Source organism: Candida parapsilosis, contig 006110 (genome assembly GCF_000182765.1).
Source record: "Candida parapsilosis strain CDC317 annotated contig 006110".
In the NCBI taxonomy this organism is placed as follows: Eukaryota; Fungi; Ascomycota; class Pichiomycetes; order Serinales; family Debaryomycetaceae; genus Lodderomyces; species Lodderomyces parapsilosis.
In genome coordinates, this window is record NW_023503284.1 from 125833 (window position 1) to 142813 (window position 16981).

Consider the following 16981-nt stretch of genomic DNA (forward strand, 5'->3'; position numbering starts at 1 on the left):
GAGGGTTGTTGTTATTGTGTCGCAAGAAAGAAAGTCGCGACTTGGTCGGAACTACCCCGTTGTTGTGTAACTAAAATCTTCCTGACAACAAACACCAGTTAGTTTGGCAGGAAGAGAACGTTAATTTCATTCTTAATTTTTGGTCTAAGCTGCTTAGAACTCCCTCCAAGGTTTTCCTTCCCCCCTCCACCAGTTTATCTTTCTCCTGACTCATATGGAATCTGCACTCCTATCTTGTTTTTTTTTTCTCTCTTTCCTAATTTCCTATTCTTTTTGGTACCACTAACAGCAATCTTTTTCTACAAAATCACCTACACAACATGACAAAGAGAGATAGAGACCCCAGTGACGACGAAGAACAGGAAGAAGAGCTTGAGTATTATGAATTTGAAGAATCTGACGAAGAAGAATTTGAAGAGGGCTCTAATATCTCGTTTGAATCAGATGATGGCGAGCTATTTGACACAGAGAAGTCCTTAGATACTCCACAATCAAAGTTCAATGATGACGCGGTTAATGTCGGGTACAATGGAACTCCTTATCATCCTTGGAGCATAGAAAGTTTTATTCAATCTCAGTTTCTCAACGCGTTGAAAAAGTTGCAAAGTTTCAACTTAGAAGGATGTTCCGTTAGTGACTTGTTGGCCATGTTGTATGTGAAAAAATGGCAACTGGATGAAGTTTTGGACGCGTATTTTGGTGATAAAGGCAATCTAATGAAGCAGTGTGGTCTACCGTGCGGCAAGTCCAACAATAATTTTGAAACAGCCAATGACTTTACTTGTTTTATATGTTGCGACACGTACCCATCAACACAAGTTTACTCATTAACATGTAATCATCAGTTTTGCATTCAGTGCTATCATCACTACGTTATGAATGAAGTGAATAATGGTCGGTTGATAACGTGTATGGATCCTAGTTGCAGGTACACTATACCGTTTCAAGATATTGCTCATATGATAGCCATAATCGAATCAGAAAAGACCTTGATTGTTGCTGAGAAGCCACTTCGAGAAAACCCCATGCTCATCACCGCGGTAAGGGAGTGGGTCGACACTAAGAACAACTTTAAATGGTGTCCTGCCACTGATTGTACCAGCTTTACAGAAATAGCTGATGCATCTTCGATTAAACAAACCGCCGGCTCTATTGACTTGTCATTAATCCCCATTGTAGGATGTGCTGAACATCACGAATTTTGTTTTGAATGCAATTATGAAAATCACCTTCCATGTCCTTGTTGGTTGGTTAAAGCATGGGTGAAAAAGTGTGAAGACGATTCTGAGACTGCAAACTGGATTGATGCAAACACTCATTCATGCCCCAAGTGTCACACTTCGATTGAAAAGAATGGAGGATGTAACCATATGACATGCAGAAAGTGCAAACACGAATTCTGTTGGATCTGCTTTGGTGATTGGAGCAGCCACTCAAACAACTATTCATGCAACAGGTTCAAAGATAATGCAAAGGAAGATGAAATTCGCAAGAACAAAAGTAGAGCAACATTGGAAAGGTATTTGCATTTCTATAAACGGTATTCTATCCATGAATCATCAATGAAAGGTGATCAAAAGACATTGCAAAAAATTGATAATGTTACTAAGTTATACATGGAGGAGACTAGGAAAAAGGGTCAACAGAACCTCTCTTGGAACGATGTCCAGTTCCTCCCTGATGCAATGAGAGCTTTACAGAATGGGAGAAAAACATTGAAATGGACATATTGTTTTGCCTTCTACTTGGCCAAGCTGAATTTCTCACAAATTTTTGAAACAAATCAGGATTTTTTAAACAAGACTGTTGAAGATTTGTCGGAAGTGTTTGAAAAAATCATTGCCATTGATAAACCCGATAAAGTGGAAACGATTTTGGAAAGAAAAAAGGACATTATCAATCTTGCAGAGTTTGTCAACTTGCGAAGAAAAACGTTAGTCAAGAGCGCTGAGGAAAATCTAAAGGAAAAATTACTCCGTCTTGATCCTATATAGTTTATACTGTTTAGGGAAACTGAAACTCTTTATGGCAAATTTATAACTCATTCTAATTCGTTGATAACAGAAAAAAAAAAAATATTAATGAAATTTAGTCACGTGAAGATAAGGACCCTTTTGCATAAAATTGATATCAAAAAATTACCATCAACATATCTTGAGACAATGCTTGTGATAGGGTGCAGGGATAGATATTATCAAATGCAAAAGCATGAAGCTGATTCGCAAGCACACACATGAAAGAGGAAGGACACCAACTAGAGGGGCTCCACTTGACGAATTCCAACTACCAAGTAGAGACTCAAGAACAAGAAAATCACGTCAAGAATTACTCCAACAGGCAGTAAACCACAGAACGTCACTCACTAGGTCTTTGACCCAAGCACCGCATCAGAGACAGAGGGACCTTAATTATACCCATAGACCTGAATTCAAACGATGGAGTTCATACGATTTACCTCCAACTAGCACCCCCTCGAAAGAGATAAGTCCATTCACTATGCTTGATGACCAGTATAACACCAAACACCCAGTCGCATCGAGTATAAACTTGAGCACAGACAACTCGTTCAAAGAATTAGAAAAACTAACACCACAGCAATCCCCTCGCAATTCAAGCCTTTATGACAAAATGTCTAATTTTGCACAGGGATTGGCATCGTTCTACAGAAGAGAGTCATCCAGCAGCGATGAGAGGCTCAGTATTAAAGGAGAAGAAACAGATAACACTCAATATGAAATAGACCTGGTTGAAAGTCAAGATAGTCAGCCTGATTTTGAGGAAATAGTGCATAATCTTGCACTCAAATCATCAGAAACCTACACCACCAAACTTAATCGAACACAACAAAAGTTAATAGATTTTAAAGATCTTTACCAAAATGAGCAACCAGACCAACCTGTGATCAATTACGACTGGAAGGTTCAGCACGAAATCATTCTGGCACAATACACGACAATCAGACTACGATTTTCGTCTCGGCAAGCTAGTAAGAAACAAATTGAATCTGATATCGGTGTTTTGGGATATATAAAGCGACACCACAATCAGGATTCTCTATCACATAAAGCCTCCTCAGGCAACACCGATCTCCAGCTCAAGCAAATCTGGGATGATGCAAATTCTATATTTAGTGAATAGTGTTTTTATAGTGCGGGAAATCAAACAAAATTTGTACCGATTTTTTTTTTTTTTTACCAACAAATAATGAACTTTGGACCATTACAGAACTAAGCCCATGACTAAACGACTCAATTTGCCATATACTACCCAGGACCTCTTCCCTCAATCCACTCCATCTACAAAGCATGGATCAGTTCGAGCTGGGTCAATTGCGTCAACTCCGTCGTCACTATATATCCCTCGTCCTACATTCCATCACAACTCCACGTCATTCAAATTCAAAAACAAGTTCAAAAATGTCAGGAAAATGGTTAAAAGACTATTCAAACCTAGTACATTGGATTTCGAAACGGCGATATGGGAGATTTTTCATTTAATCATTAATCCGAAAAAGATGTATCGATCGCATTACTATTACCGACAACAGCAACAACAACCGGACGGGAAAACATCGTATACGAGAGATGATCCATCGTTTTTGATATTGGTCACTGGTTTCCTTTCCGTGAGTGCAATCGCATGGGGATTGGCATACTCGCCTTCGGTGTGGGATATTTTCAAGTTGATTTTATACATGGTGGTGGTTGACTTTTACCTCACTGGGATCGTCATTGCTACAGTGACATGGTTGGCGACTAATAAATTGTTCAACTTGGAAGTGGGGTTGAACAAGTATAGTGCAAACTATATCGAATGGGGTTTTTGTTTTGACATTCATTGCAATTCGTTTTTGGTTATTTGGTGTTTACTATATGTCGTCCAATTTATCTTATTACCAATTATAAGAATGAAGAAATCAATCATTGCATTGGTTTTGGGGAACTCACTATATTTTGGAAGTATCGGTTACTACTTTGTCGTGACATTTTATGGGTTCAATTCATTGCCATTCATTTCATCAAATGTTGTCAAGCTGAATGATCGAAACCCAGCAAGAGTTTTACAATTGATTGTTGTAGCTGGTATTTTGCCCCTTTTGGCCATCGCGTGGCTTGTGACTCTCCTACTCAGATTCAATGTGGCTGCCAAGTTGGTTGATTCCTACTTCAACTAAAAAATTTCACTAAATGTATAATAGTCTATAGAAAAGTTATACATTTGCTAACTGGTCTAATCTATCGCCAGCTGCCTTTATACGCATACTGGTTCTATTACTCAACTCGTAATCACCATCTCCTACAATTTCTGCTTTTTTCAACCACGCTTTACTATCAGCAACAGCTTTCTTCACGTCAATGTTGGAATTTGGCCCAGTTTCTTCAACCCAAGTAAACATGGTGTTTTCATAAAATGCTGTGGGGTACAAGTACGGACTGTATGTCATCTTGTGGAATTTAAATTGCGGGGAATCGGAAATGACAATCTTTGACAACACATACTGTTGAAGAATTCGTTTACCTTCCTTCATTTGACCCAATTGTCTCAAACAAACGGATTGGAGAAAGTATCGTATCATTGCTTCATCTTCGGTTTCTTGAATCACTGCAAAGGAATGCTTATTGGTATTTGCTGAAAGTTCGGCATTTGGAGCGCCAGAGTATCCCAACATTTTCAATGCAATTTGAAAATGTTCATTGGTCATTCTATTGTACCCATTCCAGAAATATACCAACTCATGAATCAATGAAGTACCAACCAAATCTGCCAATTGAACGTCAGGATACTGTTTCTTTCTCATTTCAATGTGCTTGTGTTTACGCAACAAGAATTTATCAAATGGCATTTGTTTGCCACTACCTCCCAATCCACCTTTCTTTGAGGCATTGTGACCATGCCCAGGAACATAACTCAACGAGAGTTTCATGTTTTTAGCAAACAAATCAGCATACTTTTGAGCTTCCGTCGGGCCACCTTTTAAAACACCCATCTTGATCATTCTATATTTCTCAAGATAACACGAAGCAGCCATAAACAAGTACACGGCTTTGGACCACGAGTTGATATCGATCAAGTGAATCAAGTCCCTTGCTGCTTTATCATACTCGTGCATATAAATGTAGATAATAGCACGATCAAACATCAACAATGATTCAATTTGTTTCATTTGAATCTTGTTATTTGGATCGTCTGTGAAATTTTGCATAAGAGTGCTAGCACCTACCAAATCACCCTCTGCTGCCAACATTCTCCCCTCTTGCAATATCCACAAGGCGTTATGTGGGAAATGTTGACGTGCTGAACGCAACAATTGGCTAGTGTAAAGTGGTGGATTATCCATAATCTTTTCCAACTCTTCCTCCAGGACAGTCAACTTGTTGTTCAATGAGATGACGTTATGGTCCTCTTTGGACTCGGGTAATCTAAATCCTGTATCAACAAATTGTACCGGTCCATCATAAAACACCAACAAAAATAGCAATGCCAATTCACCATGGACATTTCTTGAGGTTATTGCCGTTCTCCACAAAAGTTGAAGCCCAATACTCCTATTACCTTTGAACCCAACAATGGACAATACTGCACCAATAGCTGGTGGGATCAACGACAATACAACTTGTAAAATACCAAAACACAACTGCACTCCAGAATGAATAAATTCATCAGTTGTGGAAACATGGAGATATGTATCTGATCCGTTTCCCTGCGAGCTTGGCGACGTGTCAACTGAAGAGAGAATAGATTGAGCACTTGACCCGACAAATGAACTAGGTGCATCGCTCACTGCCAAATGTTCCATAGCATCTTCAAACTCATCATCATCTGAGTTATTATTCTGTACATCCAGGGGCTCAGAAAAGTTTTTCTTTGCAAGTGTGATGGAACTATTCAGATCTTCAAACATGTTGAGTGGTTCAGTATTCCCCAAATTTGATCCTTCGATCCTAGCTTTCCGCATCAAGAAAATCTTCTCCAAATCCTTCATCAATTTTATATCCTGGGGCAATGAACTTGAGGAGCCATTGAGAGCATCAAACCCAGGCAAGTCAACTGTGCTAATCGATTGATTATTGTTGTTCAAAAACACTCCATTGCTCTTTCCAATACCATTAGCTGCCTTTCTCTTTAACTTAGCCAAGTTCTTGTTGAATACCGGTTCCAGCTCTTGCATTCTCTTGTGTACCGAATCCAAGATCTGGTACGCTTTTCGTAGCTTAAACAATGCTTTGGCACTTTCAACGACCCCATTGTTTTCCTTCAACAACATCAACAACGCATTTAATAACGTAGATTCTGCCAATGTTACTTGAAATTCGGTTCCTGGTGGGTAAATTGTGGATGTTGCCAATTGGTAACGAGTATTGTATTTTGAATTGTTACTAGAGGCATTCTCTGCTTCGGAAAGTGTTTTGTGTGCTTTGGCCATGACTTCTGGCTCAAACCCCAAAGTTGCTTCGATAAATTCCATCATTCCTAAAGCCAATGGGAAAATGGCTCGAGGCAGATCATCCTCGACAACTGTTTGTGCCTCCTTTTTCAACAAAGCTGTCCCTTCGTTCGAGCGATCATCCAAAAGGTAGTCCATCGCTTTCAAAGCAGATTCGAAATCATGCACTTGCTTTAAAATCTTATCATAATTACTGTTGGAGTTGAGAGCTGAGGCATTTTCCACAGTATTTTGATTTGATGTTGTGGGGTATAGTGACAATATCGATGCCTTTTTTCTCAAACCTTTGAACATGGCTGTAAAATCTCCTTGGACGTTGAGCTATGAGGACTGAGGAAGTGGGGTTTACCTGTCGTTGTTGCTATCTCTGAAATGTCAATTTGTGGAAAATTAAAAACCTTTTGATCTCGTATACTTTAGGAAAAAAGTAAATTAGGCGGAGCGAGAGCGAGAGTGAGCGAAAAAAAAAAAAAAAGAAACAAAAAAGAAATACACAACAACAACCACACGGTTTGACCATGCAGCAGCTCTTAAACGGGTAAACTGGACATTAGTTTTGGCAGTAAAATAGGGGTAATAGTAGAGCTCCTCTAGAATGCGTAGTTGGGGGCTTGGAGATGCTGGAAGTATTTTCGAAAATGTTGGTGGCATTTCACGCGGAGATGAAGTCAATTTATTTCCGATGTGCTGAAGTCAAACGCGCCACATTAACGGCGAGATAAAATAGAGTACATTAAAGAGGGCTGGTGTTCATTGGAGATTTGTCATGTATTTGATTGGAGCTATTACTTTGCCATAGCACCTGATAAGGAACATTCGATTCTCACCAGCTTTTGCTAGAACATCAAACTGTGACCGGTCTTAAAAAAAACCCTCAATCTCACTCTTTTCTGTCTTACGATTTCGCCGTGTGGTTTATATGCAGGTCCTCCCCGCATGTGATAATCCGCCCCAGACAACAACAACGAACGAGAAGAAGTGGCAAATAGACACATGGTTTCTCAGCTGACACTGTTATAACAATGTATTACAGATCAAAGATGACATACGTGATGATGATGATGATGCTTCAAAGGTTAAAAAGTTGAACAGACTTTGGTGTCACATGGAGAGGAAAGGTTAACCTGTTGGTGATTTCTAAAATGGTCCACCACACCATATCCACCGAGGTGACCAGCAAACAAAGTTTACAATGGCGGTGTCCCTGGATCTATCAAAGTAAAGCGGGTCCTAGTATTTTCTTTGCCTGACGTATTACAAAGTTATATATAAGAATTGCGAGCCTTGATCAAGCATATCAAAAAAAGTACCTTCAACTTGAAAGCACAATGTGGTTGTGTACTCAAATACCGAAACAATTTCTCCATATATTTGTTCACTTTCAAAATTGCAAGGTTTCCTGCTGCATCACCTCTTTGCTATATTATCTCAAACTATATTTATTAGCTATTTGTTTAGTACTCAAATGACTAAACTATTCACTAAACTATTCAAACTCGCCAACTGCAAAAGCAACACCAAGTCTACATCAAAACCGCAGTTGATTCCATATGTTCGTATACCACAACAATACCAACCACAGTTGGGTAAAGGGGATTTGAAGGAAGCGGGTTTGCTTGTTAATTTTGATCATTTAGAAGTGTTTAGGACATTGTGTTGTGATGAAGTGACATTTATGTTGAACATTTATCATTTACTACATAATCTAAAAGATGGAGACGCAATTAGAGACGTTGGAGCTACGGAATCTGATTTTAGCTCCAATTTTCATGAGAAATACAAACAAATTTTAAGTCAATTGTCCTACTTTAGCAACAATTCATTCACACAAGATCAAGTTGAGGGGCTTCGGTTTTTATTTAATGACGTGAGATATACATGGAATGTGATTACCGTTGCCAATAGTTTAAAAGTTTCATTGGGTGATTCACTAAAGCATAATATCAATGGATATTTTAAGAAAATGTGGGCTTTTGAAGTTTCGGAAAATGATGAGGAGTTTATGATTGATGTGTTTTCTGTTAGTTTGGATATTTGGGAAAGGAGAGTTTTGGCATTGGTGGCTTCTAAGGGAGATGACTTGCAGTCTTCGGTTTCGTTGTAGTTGTGTACAATTGTGTCTCCAATGTGTATATCCGGGGTTTACTATATTTATTGTAAATGTTTCTTTAAATTGTATTATATGGCTCCGATTAATGGTGCCTGCATTAAACGACTTTGCTGCTGATCAATCGTGTTAGGCAACAACTACACCAACGATCCCTCTTCCTCCTATACATTGTGGCAACCTTCTCATGGAAATGCACTGGAAAAAAAAAAAAAACGCGTTGAAGCCAGCGTTTCCTCAATAATCATCTGAGGACGCGCCTAGCCGCCCATGGGAGAAGTCAAACATTAGTTGACAGTTTTTTAAGGCGTGTTTATATCGTAGTACAAAACTTTGATGAGAACTAAACCAAGAAAAATTTATCATACTAAAAGATGCATCTTTCCACGAACCATTTTGATTTCCAACCAGTAAACACCGAGCACTAGCAAGTCAACAATGATTCAAATTTCTACAATGGAATAGAAAAACTCCAAAAACAAAAAATGGTAGAGCATCATAGACGTATTTGTTGTTGGATACAGCCTATTCTACAGTCGTTGGATTTGAGAAAACAAGAGCGGCAACAACAATCACCTTCTTCTTAAACTTTCAATTTGAAACAATAGTATATGCATCTCATGATGATGACCAGGTTGTGTAGAAGCTTACAGAAAAGTCTACTTGTAGAGATATGCAGCATAAACAAATTCAAATTGTCTTTTGAATTTGTTCTTTTCTGTACTGGTTGTTTTTGTAGTAAAGGAGAGTCAACACGCAATGGTTATGAGTGTAAATATTTGCATGAACGCGATGCATCGGTTTTCTAGTGCGCTAAAACCTTTTTCACGGTTTAGTCAGATGGTTTTAACGCAACTTATTTCAAAGTAATAGCAAGCATCGTCTCAGTCTAAACTTACCGTTGAAACGTAAATTTTCGTGAGCCAGGCAAAGCTTCGTGCAGAGCAAGCATTGAGTGCTTCATCACTGTAACTTATTAGACACAAACCATTGGCTCTCAAATCTGATTGACTTTGTACTTTTCCGACCAAAGCTGATCAGGATATGCAATAAATGTTCTAGTCTTCAACATTCAACATAGGAAGCTACTTTGATCATCCCAAAACGTGATACTCTGCTCCAGCCAATCACAAGACACTCACTTTATAAATATAATAGAACATTTCGTGCTGGTAATAATAATACTTTATCTCGCTCCATTTTGGTACTTTTTTCATCCATATTGGGCCACAACCAAAACAACGCAAAAATCTAAAAACAAGTACACAAAAATAACGTTGATTGTTTTTTTGTTTTTTTGTTTTTTTTTTGGGAAGAACGCACCATCGACGATCAACGATGAAAGATGTGAGTTATAAAGCTGGTTTACACAATATCAAATTAAATCTTGCATTTGACAAGCAAAGCTATTTTACCAACGACAGAAGAACGCGGAAAACGAAAATGAAAATGAAAAATGAAAAAAATTCCTCCACTTTATGGTTATGAGCCCACCACCACTGGCGTTTCTTCAAAAGTCTAGGTTTCTTTTTACACGTACTTTCCCATGGACATCAGTCCTCCATCTTCAAGTTTGTTGCGTTTCCCAATCAGAAACGTTGGCTGCTAGCCTTTGCACGTTTTCGATGACATAAATTACCAATAACGGAATAGAGGCTTTATAAAGTGAAGCATAGTCAGTATTGCTCTCGCATTAGGAAGCTGTATTTTTAGTTTATATTAAACCTCATCATGTTTGCACCTCCAAAAGTGGATCAGCTAGTACAAAAACGCTAACTGAGATTTAATCCCGTGGATTAAAAACTAATGAATCCGGATCTTTAATTTAACTTTTTAATCAATCTTGTCATTTTGGTACCTCGTGCATGATTCCCAGATCCGATGGCATTGGTATCTGCGCCCTGGCCGGAAAGTGATCTATAAAGTCATCAACAACAACAACAGCAACAACAACAGCAACAACAGCGCCTTTCAATTGAAAACATCCGGACTCAAACCCAATTTCTGGTTGGTTTTTCTCGGATAAGTTGAAGGTCGCATGGCTTGCAAACCACAAAACCTCAGAAAGTAAAAAAAAAACAGATCTAAAAAGGAAGAACTCTACACAAAACCATCAATCAAAAGTGTAAACAATAAACAGCACGTATTATAAACAATAGCGTGTTTTTTATTTTATATATCTATTGTGAATATAGTCTTCGGTGTTGTCTTGCTTCAGAATCTAAATCGGGAATGGGTTTTCTCTTTACTACTGTCAGGCAGTTTCATGCTAGGCCAAAAAAGGAAAACTCTTTACCTTATGGTTCACGCCTAAAGAAGTGCGTTTGGAAATTTTTGTGACAGGGGGTAACCAAAAAAAGGTTTTATCCACTATATGATCAAAGGAGATGTAAGTGTAAATAAGCTCTACTGCATGAGAGTTTTTTTTGCAGAGTTGTGGAATAGATTAATTGGGTGTTTTTTGTTTGAGTTGACTTTTTGAATGAAATCAAATCAGTAAAGTGCTTCACTTGACGCAAAAATTTGTCAAAGTGGAGCATTGTAAAACAAAGGAAGGATAGAATTAACCACCATTCTTGTAACTCAGTTGGGTTGGCCGTGGGGAAAACACTAATTGTACTGATTCTATATACACCCACACGTACCTTTCCTCTTCATTTTTAGTCTTTTATTTTGTTGTTCTTTTCTGGTTCAAAAATCCCCATTAGGAATTGTTCCTGTATATAAAGCAGCTCTTACACAAAGCTTTAAAAGAAAAAAAAAAAACGACTTTAGCCAGCAAACGCATCGCCATAAAATGTTTTGTGTAATATCACGTAATTATAATATATCGACTGCAAAAAATATATACAAACAAAAAGAGAGAGAGAGAGAGATGCAAAAGTATTATTATAGCAAGATTGAATTTATTTTTTTTTCTTGCATTTTTGGATTAAGCGTGGAAGCCTTCTAATATTGAGTTGGTTAAAGCTTGCAGTTTGATGAACAATGAATCAATTACACAAGAGTTTTTAAAAAATTCACAAAGTCTTTTTGGGTTTTAACTTATTTCTTTCCATTACCAAAATCTCGTTCTGTTCTTATCCCCCCTCCCCTTTGTCTCCGGCCATATATAAACTGGTAATTTCCAACAATTTTACCCTCAAGTCAATTGACCATTTTTTCAAAAGCATCACCGTTCATTACCACACACACACACACAGTCTCTCTCTTTTATATACACTCATTTGGTAAATAATCAACACAGTCAACAACAGTAACTACATTCATTCATTCATTGACTTTGTTAAAAGAAAATACCCTTCACAATTGATCATTATGAGAATATCCACTTTTTCCTCAATCACTGCTATATTAGCTGCTGCTGAAGCTGCTCCAGTTATATATACCAACTACGTCACTGCTGATACTACTCATACCAATTGGGTCACTGTTACTACTGGAACCACTACAAAAACAGGTTTGACTACAATCTACGGTCCACCACCAACTGCCACCACTACTTCAACTTCTTCTACATCCTCGCCAAGTTCAACTTCATCAACGTCGTCTACACCAGCTGCACCAAGCCCAAGCTCAAGCTCAAGCTCAGAAGTAAGTTCTACTGCCACTACCCCCACAACTAGCTCTTCATCGGTACCCGAAACATCAACACAATCAACAAGCTCAACTACATCAACTACCCCAACCACCTCTTCTTCCTCCTCATCCTCCACTACCACTACATCGGCTCCAACAACCGCTCCAGCCACCACCACCTCATCCTCCACTACCACTTCATCAACACCAGCAACATCATCATCAAGTCAATTATCGACCCCATCCACTGACGCCGCATTCGCCAACACAATCTTAGCTGCCCACAACCGTGTCCGTTCCCTCCATGGAGTACAAAACTTGAGCTGGAACGACACTTTGGCCCAATACGCAGTCGACTACGCCGCCCGTACTTTTTCATGTGACAATGTCCAATTAGTCCATTCTGGTGGACCCTATGGAGAAAACTTGGCTGCTGGATACCCCGGTGGTGATTCACCCGTCAATGCATGGTATAATGAAATTAAAGATTATAACTTTGATTCACCAGGATACTCTTCGGCAACGGGACATTTCACACAATTGATTTGGAAAGCTACTTCACAAGTTGGTTGCGCTTATGTTACTTGTAATAATGCTTGGAGACAATACACCATTTGTGAGTATTATAGCAGGGGTAACATTGTTGGAACTGATTGGACTACTGGTAAGTCATACTTTGAAGAGAATGTACTTCGTCCAGTCAGTGGTGAAGTGCAGTTACAGTAATGAGTGCAGACGTGGCACAAGTTGAAAAGATATAAATTTCGGTTATAGTTAGTTTTCTAGTTCATTTTCTAAAGTTTTATTTGTTGTTTGTTTGTTTTAGTTATCGTTTTGTTAATCAATGTATCAATGTATAAATAATACTTTGTTTTGACACATGGCATGTAGCGCAGCATTGTTCAAAGCGACACATTTCCTTACAAATTTCCTTACAAATTTCCTGATTAGAGGGCAATGTTCCACATAGATTATCTATACAAAACCTATACTTTCACATGTTTACCTTTAGTTTTTCAAAACTGAAGCAAATTGTCCCTTGGATGGTCTAGCTTTAGACTTTTCGGCTTTAGCAGATCCCAATTTTTCGGCAGAGTAAGCCTTGGCGTATGGGTTCAATCTCAACAAAACTTGCTTGTTCTTCAATGGGTTCTTCTTCAAGACATGGCCCTTCTTTTGGGTGGATTCACCAGCTGGTCTAACAACAGCTTGAACTTCAGCAGAGTTGATCAATCTGGTAACGTCAGTGTTGGAGATAATGTTAGCTGGCAATGAGTAGTTGGACTTGATGGATTTGGTTGATTCAGATCCGTAAACAGAGTCCAAAGCTTCAATAGCAGATTGGGTCCAAATGATAAATCTACCCAAGTGAGCACCTGGAGCCAATTGCAACAAACCCAAGTGTTTAACTGATGAAGTTTCAACACCAGGAATGTTTCTCAAAGCTTTAACCAAACCCTTGTCTTCACCATAAACAACCAAAGGACCTCTTCTTTGAGTAAATCTTCTACCTCTCAATTTACCCTTACCGGCTCTCATCTTCTTGGACTTGATAACCTTAACAACGTCCTTGTGAGCACCGACAGCTTTCAAGACAGCAACAGCTTCCTTGGTCTTTTGGACAGATTCAAATTCGTTACCAACAACCAATGGCAATTCCTTAACGTTTTCAACTCTGTGACCTCTAGCCAAAACTAAAGAAGTAACAGCTGAAGCAGCAATGGCAGAAGCAGTAGCATAACGTTTTTCGTTATGGTTAACTTTCACGTGCCATCTTCTCCAAGTCTTGGTTGGAGCAAACATACGACCACCTCTACACATGTTACCAAAAGCAGCTTGACCAGAACGGTGGGTACCACCACCACCAACTCTTGGAATACGAGCAACAGCTCTACCGGTACCCCATGATTCAGCTGAGGTTTGGTGACCAGCGTTTTCAGCAACAGCGTATGCTTGTCTCTTGTTCTTGTTGATTCTAACAAAGACAGAGTGGACAATATCTGGTCTGACTGGGGCAGAAAAGACTGATGGCAATGGTAATTGAGTAGATGATTGTTCACCTTGAACGGAGATGACGGAAACTTGTGGTCTTGATGACATTTTGTAAAGTGGTTTAGTTAATGAAGAAAAAGGTTTGTGTAGGTGGGAAGGTGAAAAATTTTTCACTTTTTGAATTTTTTTTTTTTTTTTTGCAGAGAGAGAGAGAGAGAGACAGAAAGAGAAGAAAGAAAATAAAAAAATTTATGTGAAAAAAAAAGGTCGTGCATTTTGGCGACACTATGTAGGGTTTCCTTCAACATTATACTATACAAAACATAATACAATAGCGTATCTCCCTCTTCTTTTTAACAGCATGAACTACTTTGAGCTTGCGCACGCTTAGGTCTATTCAAGTCAACACCGCCGGGTCTTCTTCCACCCCCAGCAGCGTCCCCTTGCCTCGACCTGTTGGCATTGGCTGCAAGCACTTCCTCTACAGGTAAAGCTCTACCTATTGCTTCAAACAATTCCACAACTCCATCACCATTTTTGGCCGAACATTCAGCTTTAATTATCTTGAATCCATCGGTTTGTAATTCTGAAATGTACTCATCAACCTCCTCCAGCTGCACTTCTCTATTATCTTCCAAATCCAACTTGTTTCCAACCAAGGCCACTACAATGTCACTTGGTGCTTGTTTCTTCAACTCTTTAATCCAATCTTGTGCCTTGGCAAATGAATTGCGACTAGTGATATCGTATACACACAATGCAGCATTGGCATTTCGGTAATACATTGGTGCCAATGATTTGTAGCGTTCCTGACCAGCAGTATCCCATATTTCGAATTTGATCGTTGTTTGTGTTTCTGGTATCGTAATCGATTGCGTTAAAAAGGCAGCTCCAATGGTTGATTCTCTAGCATCGTCAAATGTGTTCTTGACAAATCTGTGTACTATAGATGACTTACCAACTGCACTTTCTCCTAAAAGAACTAGTTTGAATTGAACAAAACGTTGTTGTGCTGATGAGGAATCACCTTGTTGTGCCGGGGTTGCCATGATTAGTGATTAGGATTGTGTTAGTGTGAAACGTTGTGTGAGATAAGCGAAATGGGTTTTTCTGTATGTGGGCAATCTACTGTGCTTGAGAATGTGTCTGAGTTGATGTAGCTGTGTGTGTGTGTGTATTATTATTATGCTTCGCTATGCTTAATAAGGTTCTATTGCTAATGATATCTTTTCCCTCTAATTGGGGTTAAAACTAATTATTTGGTGACTTGTGTGACTTGTGTGACTTGTGGGTGTGTGTTAGTGTGTGTGTTCTTTTTGTTCTTTTTTGATTTTCTCCGTCTCTCTCGTTTGCCCTTCTCTCTCTCTCTCGGCAAGAGAAAAGAATGTTGTGCTGGTGCTAGTGCTGGTTGTTTTAATTTTTTTTATTGTGCAATTGTATGCAGGTACAACAAGCAAATTCTTCACTGTTGCTTAAATAGCAAAGAAAGTAACTTGTGTATAGATAGGATAGAGACCGACAGAGAGAGAGAGGAAAGAGCTTTATATTTGCATCAGGGGGAGTTTCCTAGTATATTCCTAGTATATTCCTAGTATAATAAAGACTGAATGATTATGAACGTTGTTATTTTTGATATCCGATTAGTGGAGAAGTCTCTTCTTAGCTATGTGGCATTTAAATTTTTGCCACATTCCCATGCTAAAATATACCAAAAAGACCAGTTGAACAAAAAACTTCTATTGATGGAATGATATGTAATTTTCTTTCCGTCTTTACAAGCTCCGAATATAATAAGGTCCACACTTTAGGATACATTGTGAGTTCTTTTGACTACAGTTGTCGGCTACAGAGACTGCTCTGGCGAGGTTTAACCTCTTTATTGTGATGTACTTTTGTGTGTTTTCCTCTCAAGTAAAGTATTAAGTGGAAAAACAAACAACAATGCCCTCGGGGAGAGAGAGAGAGAGAGAGATTGTGTTAGTGTGTGTTAGTGTGTGTATGCCAGCCATCCACTACTAGATTGAAAGGGAATGATTTACTGGTACCATACAGTGCACTAAGACCTACCTACAGTACCACTTAGAGCTAAAGATACATTACCAATGCTCTTGTTTTGAAAACACTTGTGTTGTTGTACTATATAGTGATGATGATGTCATAGAGAGAAGAAATTTTCCGTCTTTTTTTCCAGTTTCGGACTGCTGTTGTCTTCTACGGCTGAATGACTGACTTTTGTATGAAAATTAACAACGAGGGCGAGGCAGGAGGAAAAAAAAAGCATCCAACAACTGGCTGAACACACTTGCACACCCAGTAGTTACTTAGCACCATAGTAGCTTATTCTAAAGAAAGCTTTCTTCTATCGAAACTGTACTTCAATATATCCTTACTGTTGTACTATATGAACCCATCTCTCTCTCTCTCTCTCTCTCTCTCTTTCTCTCTGGACTAAGTCCTCCTCCTCGTCCCCCCCCCCCAAAAAAAAAGAAAGAAAAAAAAAACAATTTCGTAGAATTATCCATTTCATACTGCCACTGCTACTACTGCTACTACTGCTACTGCTACTACTGCTACTCACACACACACACTCACTCACTCACTTTAAATTTCGCTTTTAACAAAGAAAGGAAAAACAAAATTAAAAAAATAAAAAAAAAAAAACAACAAAAAAAAAACAGTCAATCCTAAATTTGAGACAATATAACTCCATTGAGCATAGAAATACAACCATACCCAATATAGCATCCACAGGTATCACAGAACACCACCACGTTACACTACGAATACATTGCGTAAATTAACAATTCTCCCTATCTAAATTTACTAAATCGACGTTGACGTTGGGGGTACCTCAATAG

At 38.7% G+C, this 16981-nt stretch overlaps 8 protein-coding genes across 8 annotated transcripts; 5 read left to right on the top strand and 3 right to left on the bottom strand. All coding sequences in view use genetic code 12, as the record gives it.

Moving 5' to 3' along the window:
* Positions 1-320: 320 nt before the first annotated feature.
* CPAR2_700600 (E3 ubiquitin-protein ligase) lies at positions 321-1994 on the top strand (the record flags this gene model as incomplete). Its single annotated transcript, XM_036811817.1, has 1 exon — positions 321-1994. The coding sequence occupies one exon, from the start codon at positions 321-323 to the stop codon at positions 1992-1994; it is 1674 nt and encodes a 557-aa protein (XP_036668216.1).
* A 214-nt stretch (positions 1995-2208) lies between these two features.
* Positions 2209-3138, top strand: CPAR2_700610 (uncharacterized protein; the record flags this gene model as incomplete). Its single annotated transcript, XM_036811818.1, has 1 exon — positions 2209-3138. The coding sequence occupies one exon, from the start codon at positions 2209-2211 to the stop codon at positions 3136-3138; it is 930 nt and encodes a 309-aa protein (XP_036668217.1).
* Positions 3139-3235: 97 nt separating this feature from the next.
* On the top strand, positions 3236-4174 carry CPAR2_700620 (uncharacterized protein; the record flags this gene model as incomplete). The annotated part of the gene is made up of 1 exon (XM_036811819.1): positions 3236-4174. The coding sequence occupies one exon, from the start codon at positions 3236-3238 to the stop codon at positions 4172-4174; it is 939 nt and encodes a 312-aa protein (XP_036668218.1).
* A 36-nt stretch (positions 4175-4210) lies between these two features.
* IML2 (Iml2p) lies at positions 4211-6739 on the bottom strand (the record flags this gene model as incomplete). The annotated part of the gene is made up of 1 exon (XM_036811820.1): positions 4211-6739. The coding sequence occupies one exon, from the start codon at positions 6737-6739 to the stop codon at positions 4211-4213; it is 2529 nt and encodes an 842-aa protein (XP_036668219.1).
* Positions 6740-7910: 1171 nt separating this feature from the next.
* On the top strand, positions 7911-8549 carry CPAR2_700640 (uncharacterized protein; the record flags this gene model as incomplete). Its single annotated transcript, XM_036811821.1, has 1 exon — positions 7911-8549. The coding sequence occupies one exon, from the start codon at positions 7911-7913 to the stop codon at positions 8547-8549; it is 639 nt and encodes a 212-aa protein (XP_036668220.1).
* A 3321-nt stretch (positions 8550-11870) lies between these two features.
* Positions 11871-12857, top strand: RBE1 (sterol-binding protein; the record flags this gene model as incomplete). Its single annotated transcript, XM_036811822.1, has 1 exon — positions 11871-12857. One exon carries the CDS (start codon positions 11871-11873, stop codon positions 12855-12857), a length of 987 nt encoding a protein of 328 aa, XP_036668221.1.
* A 282-nt stretch (positions 12858-13139) lies between these two features.
* On the bottom strand, positions 13140-14231 carry RPL4B (60S ribosomal protein uL4; the record flags this gene model as incomplete). The annotated part of the gene is made up of 1 exon (XM_036811824.1): positions 13140-14231. One exon carries the CDS (start codon positions 14229-14231, stop codon positions 13140-13142), a length of 1092 nt encoding a protein of 363 aa, XP_036668222.1.
* A 245-nt stretch (positions 14232-14476) lies between these two features.
* On the bottom strand, positions 14477-15172 carry YPT52 (Rab family GTPase; the record flags this gene model as incomplete). Its single annotated transcript, XM_036811825.1, has 1 exon — positions 14477-15172. The coding sequence occupies one exon, from the start codon at positions 15170-15172 to the stop codon at positions 14477-14479; it is 696 nt and encodes a 231-aa protein (XP_036668223.1).
* Between the last annotated feature and the right edge of the window lie 1809 nt (positions 15173-16981).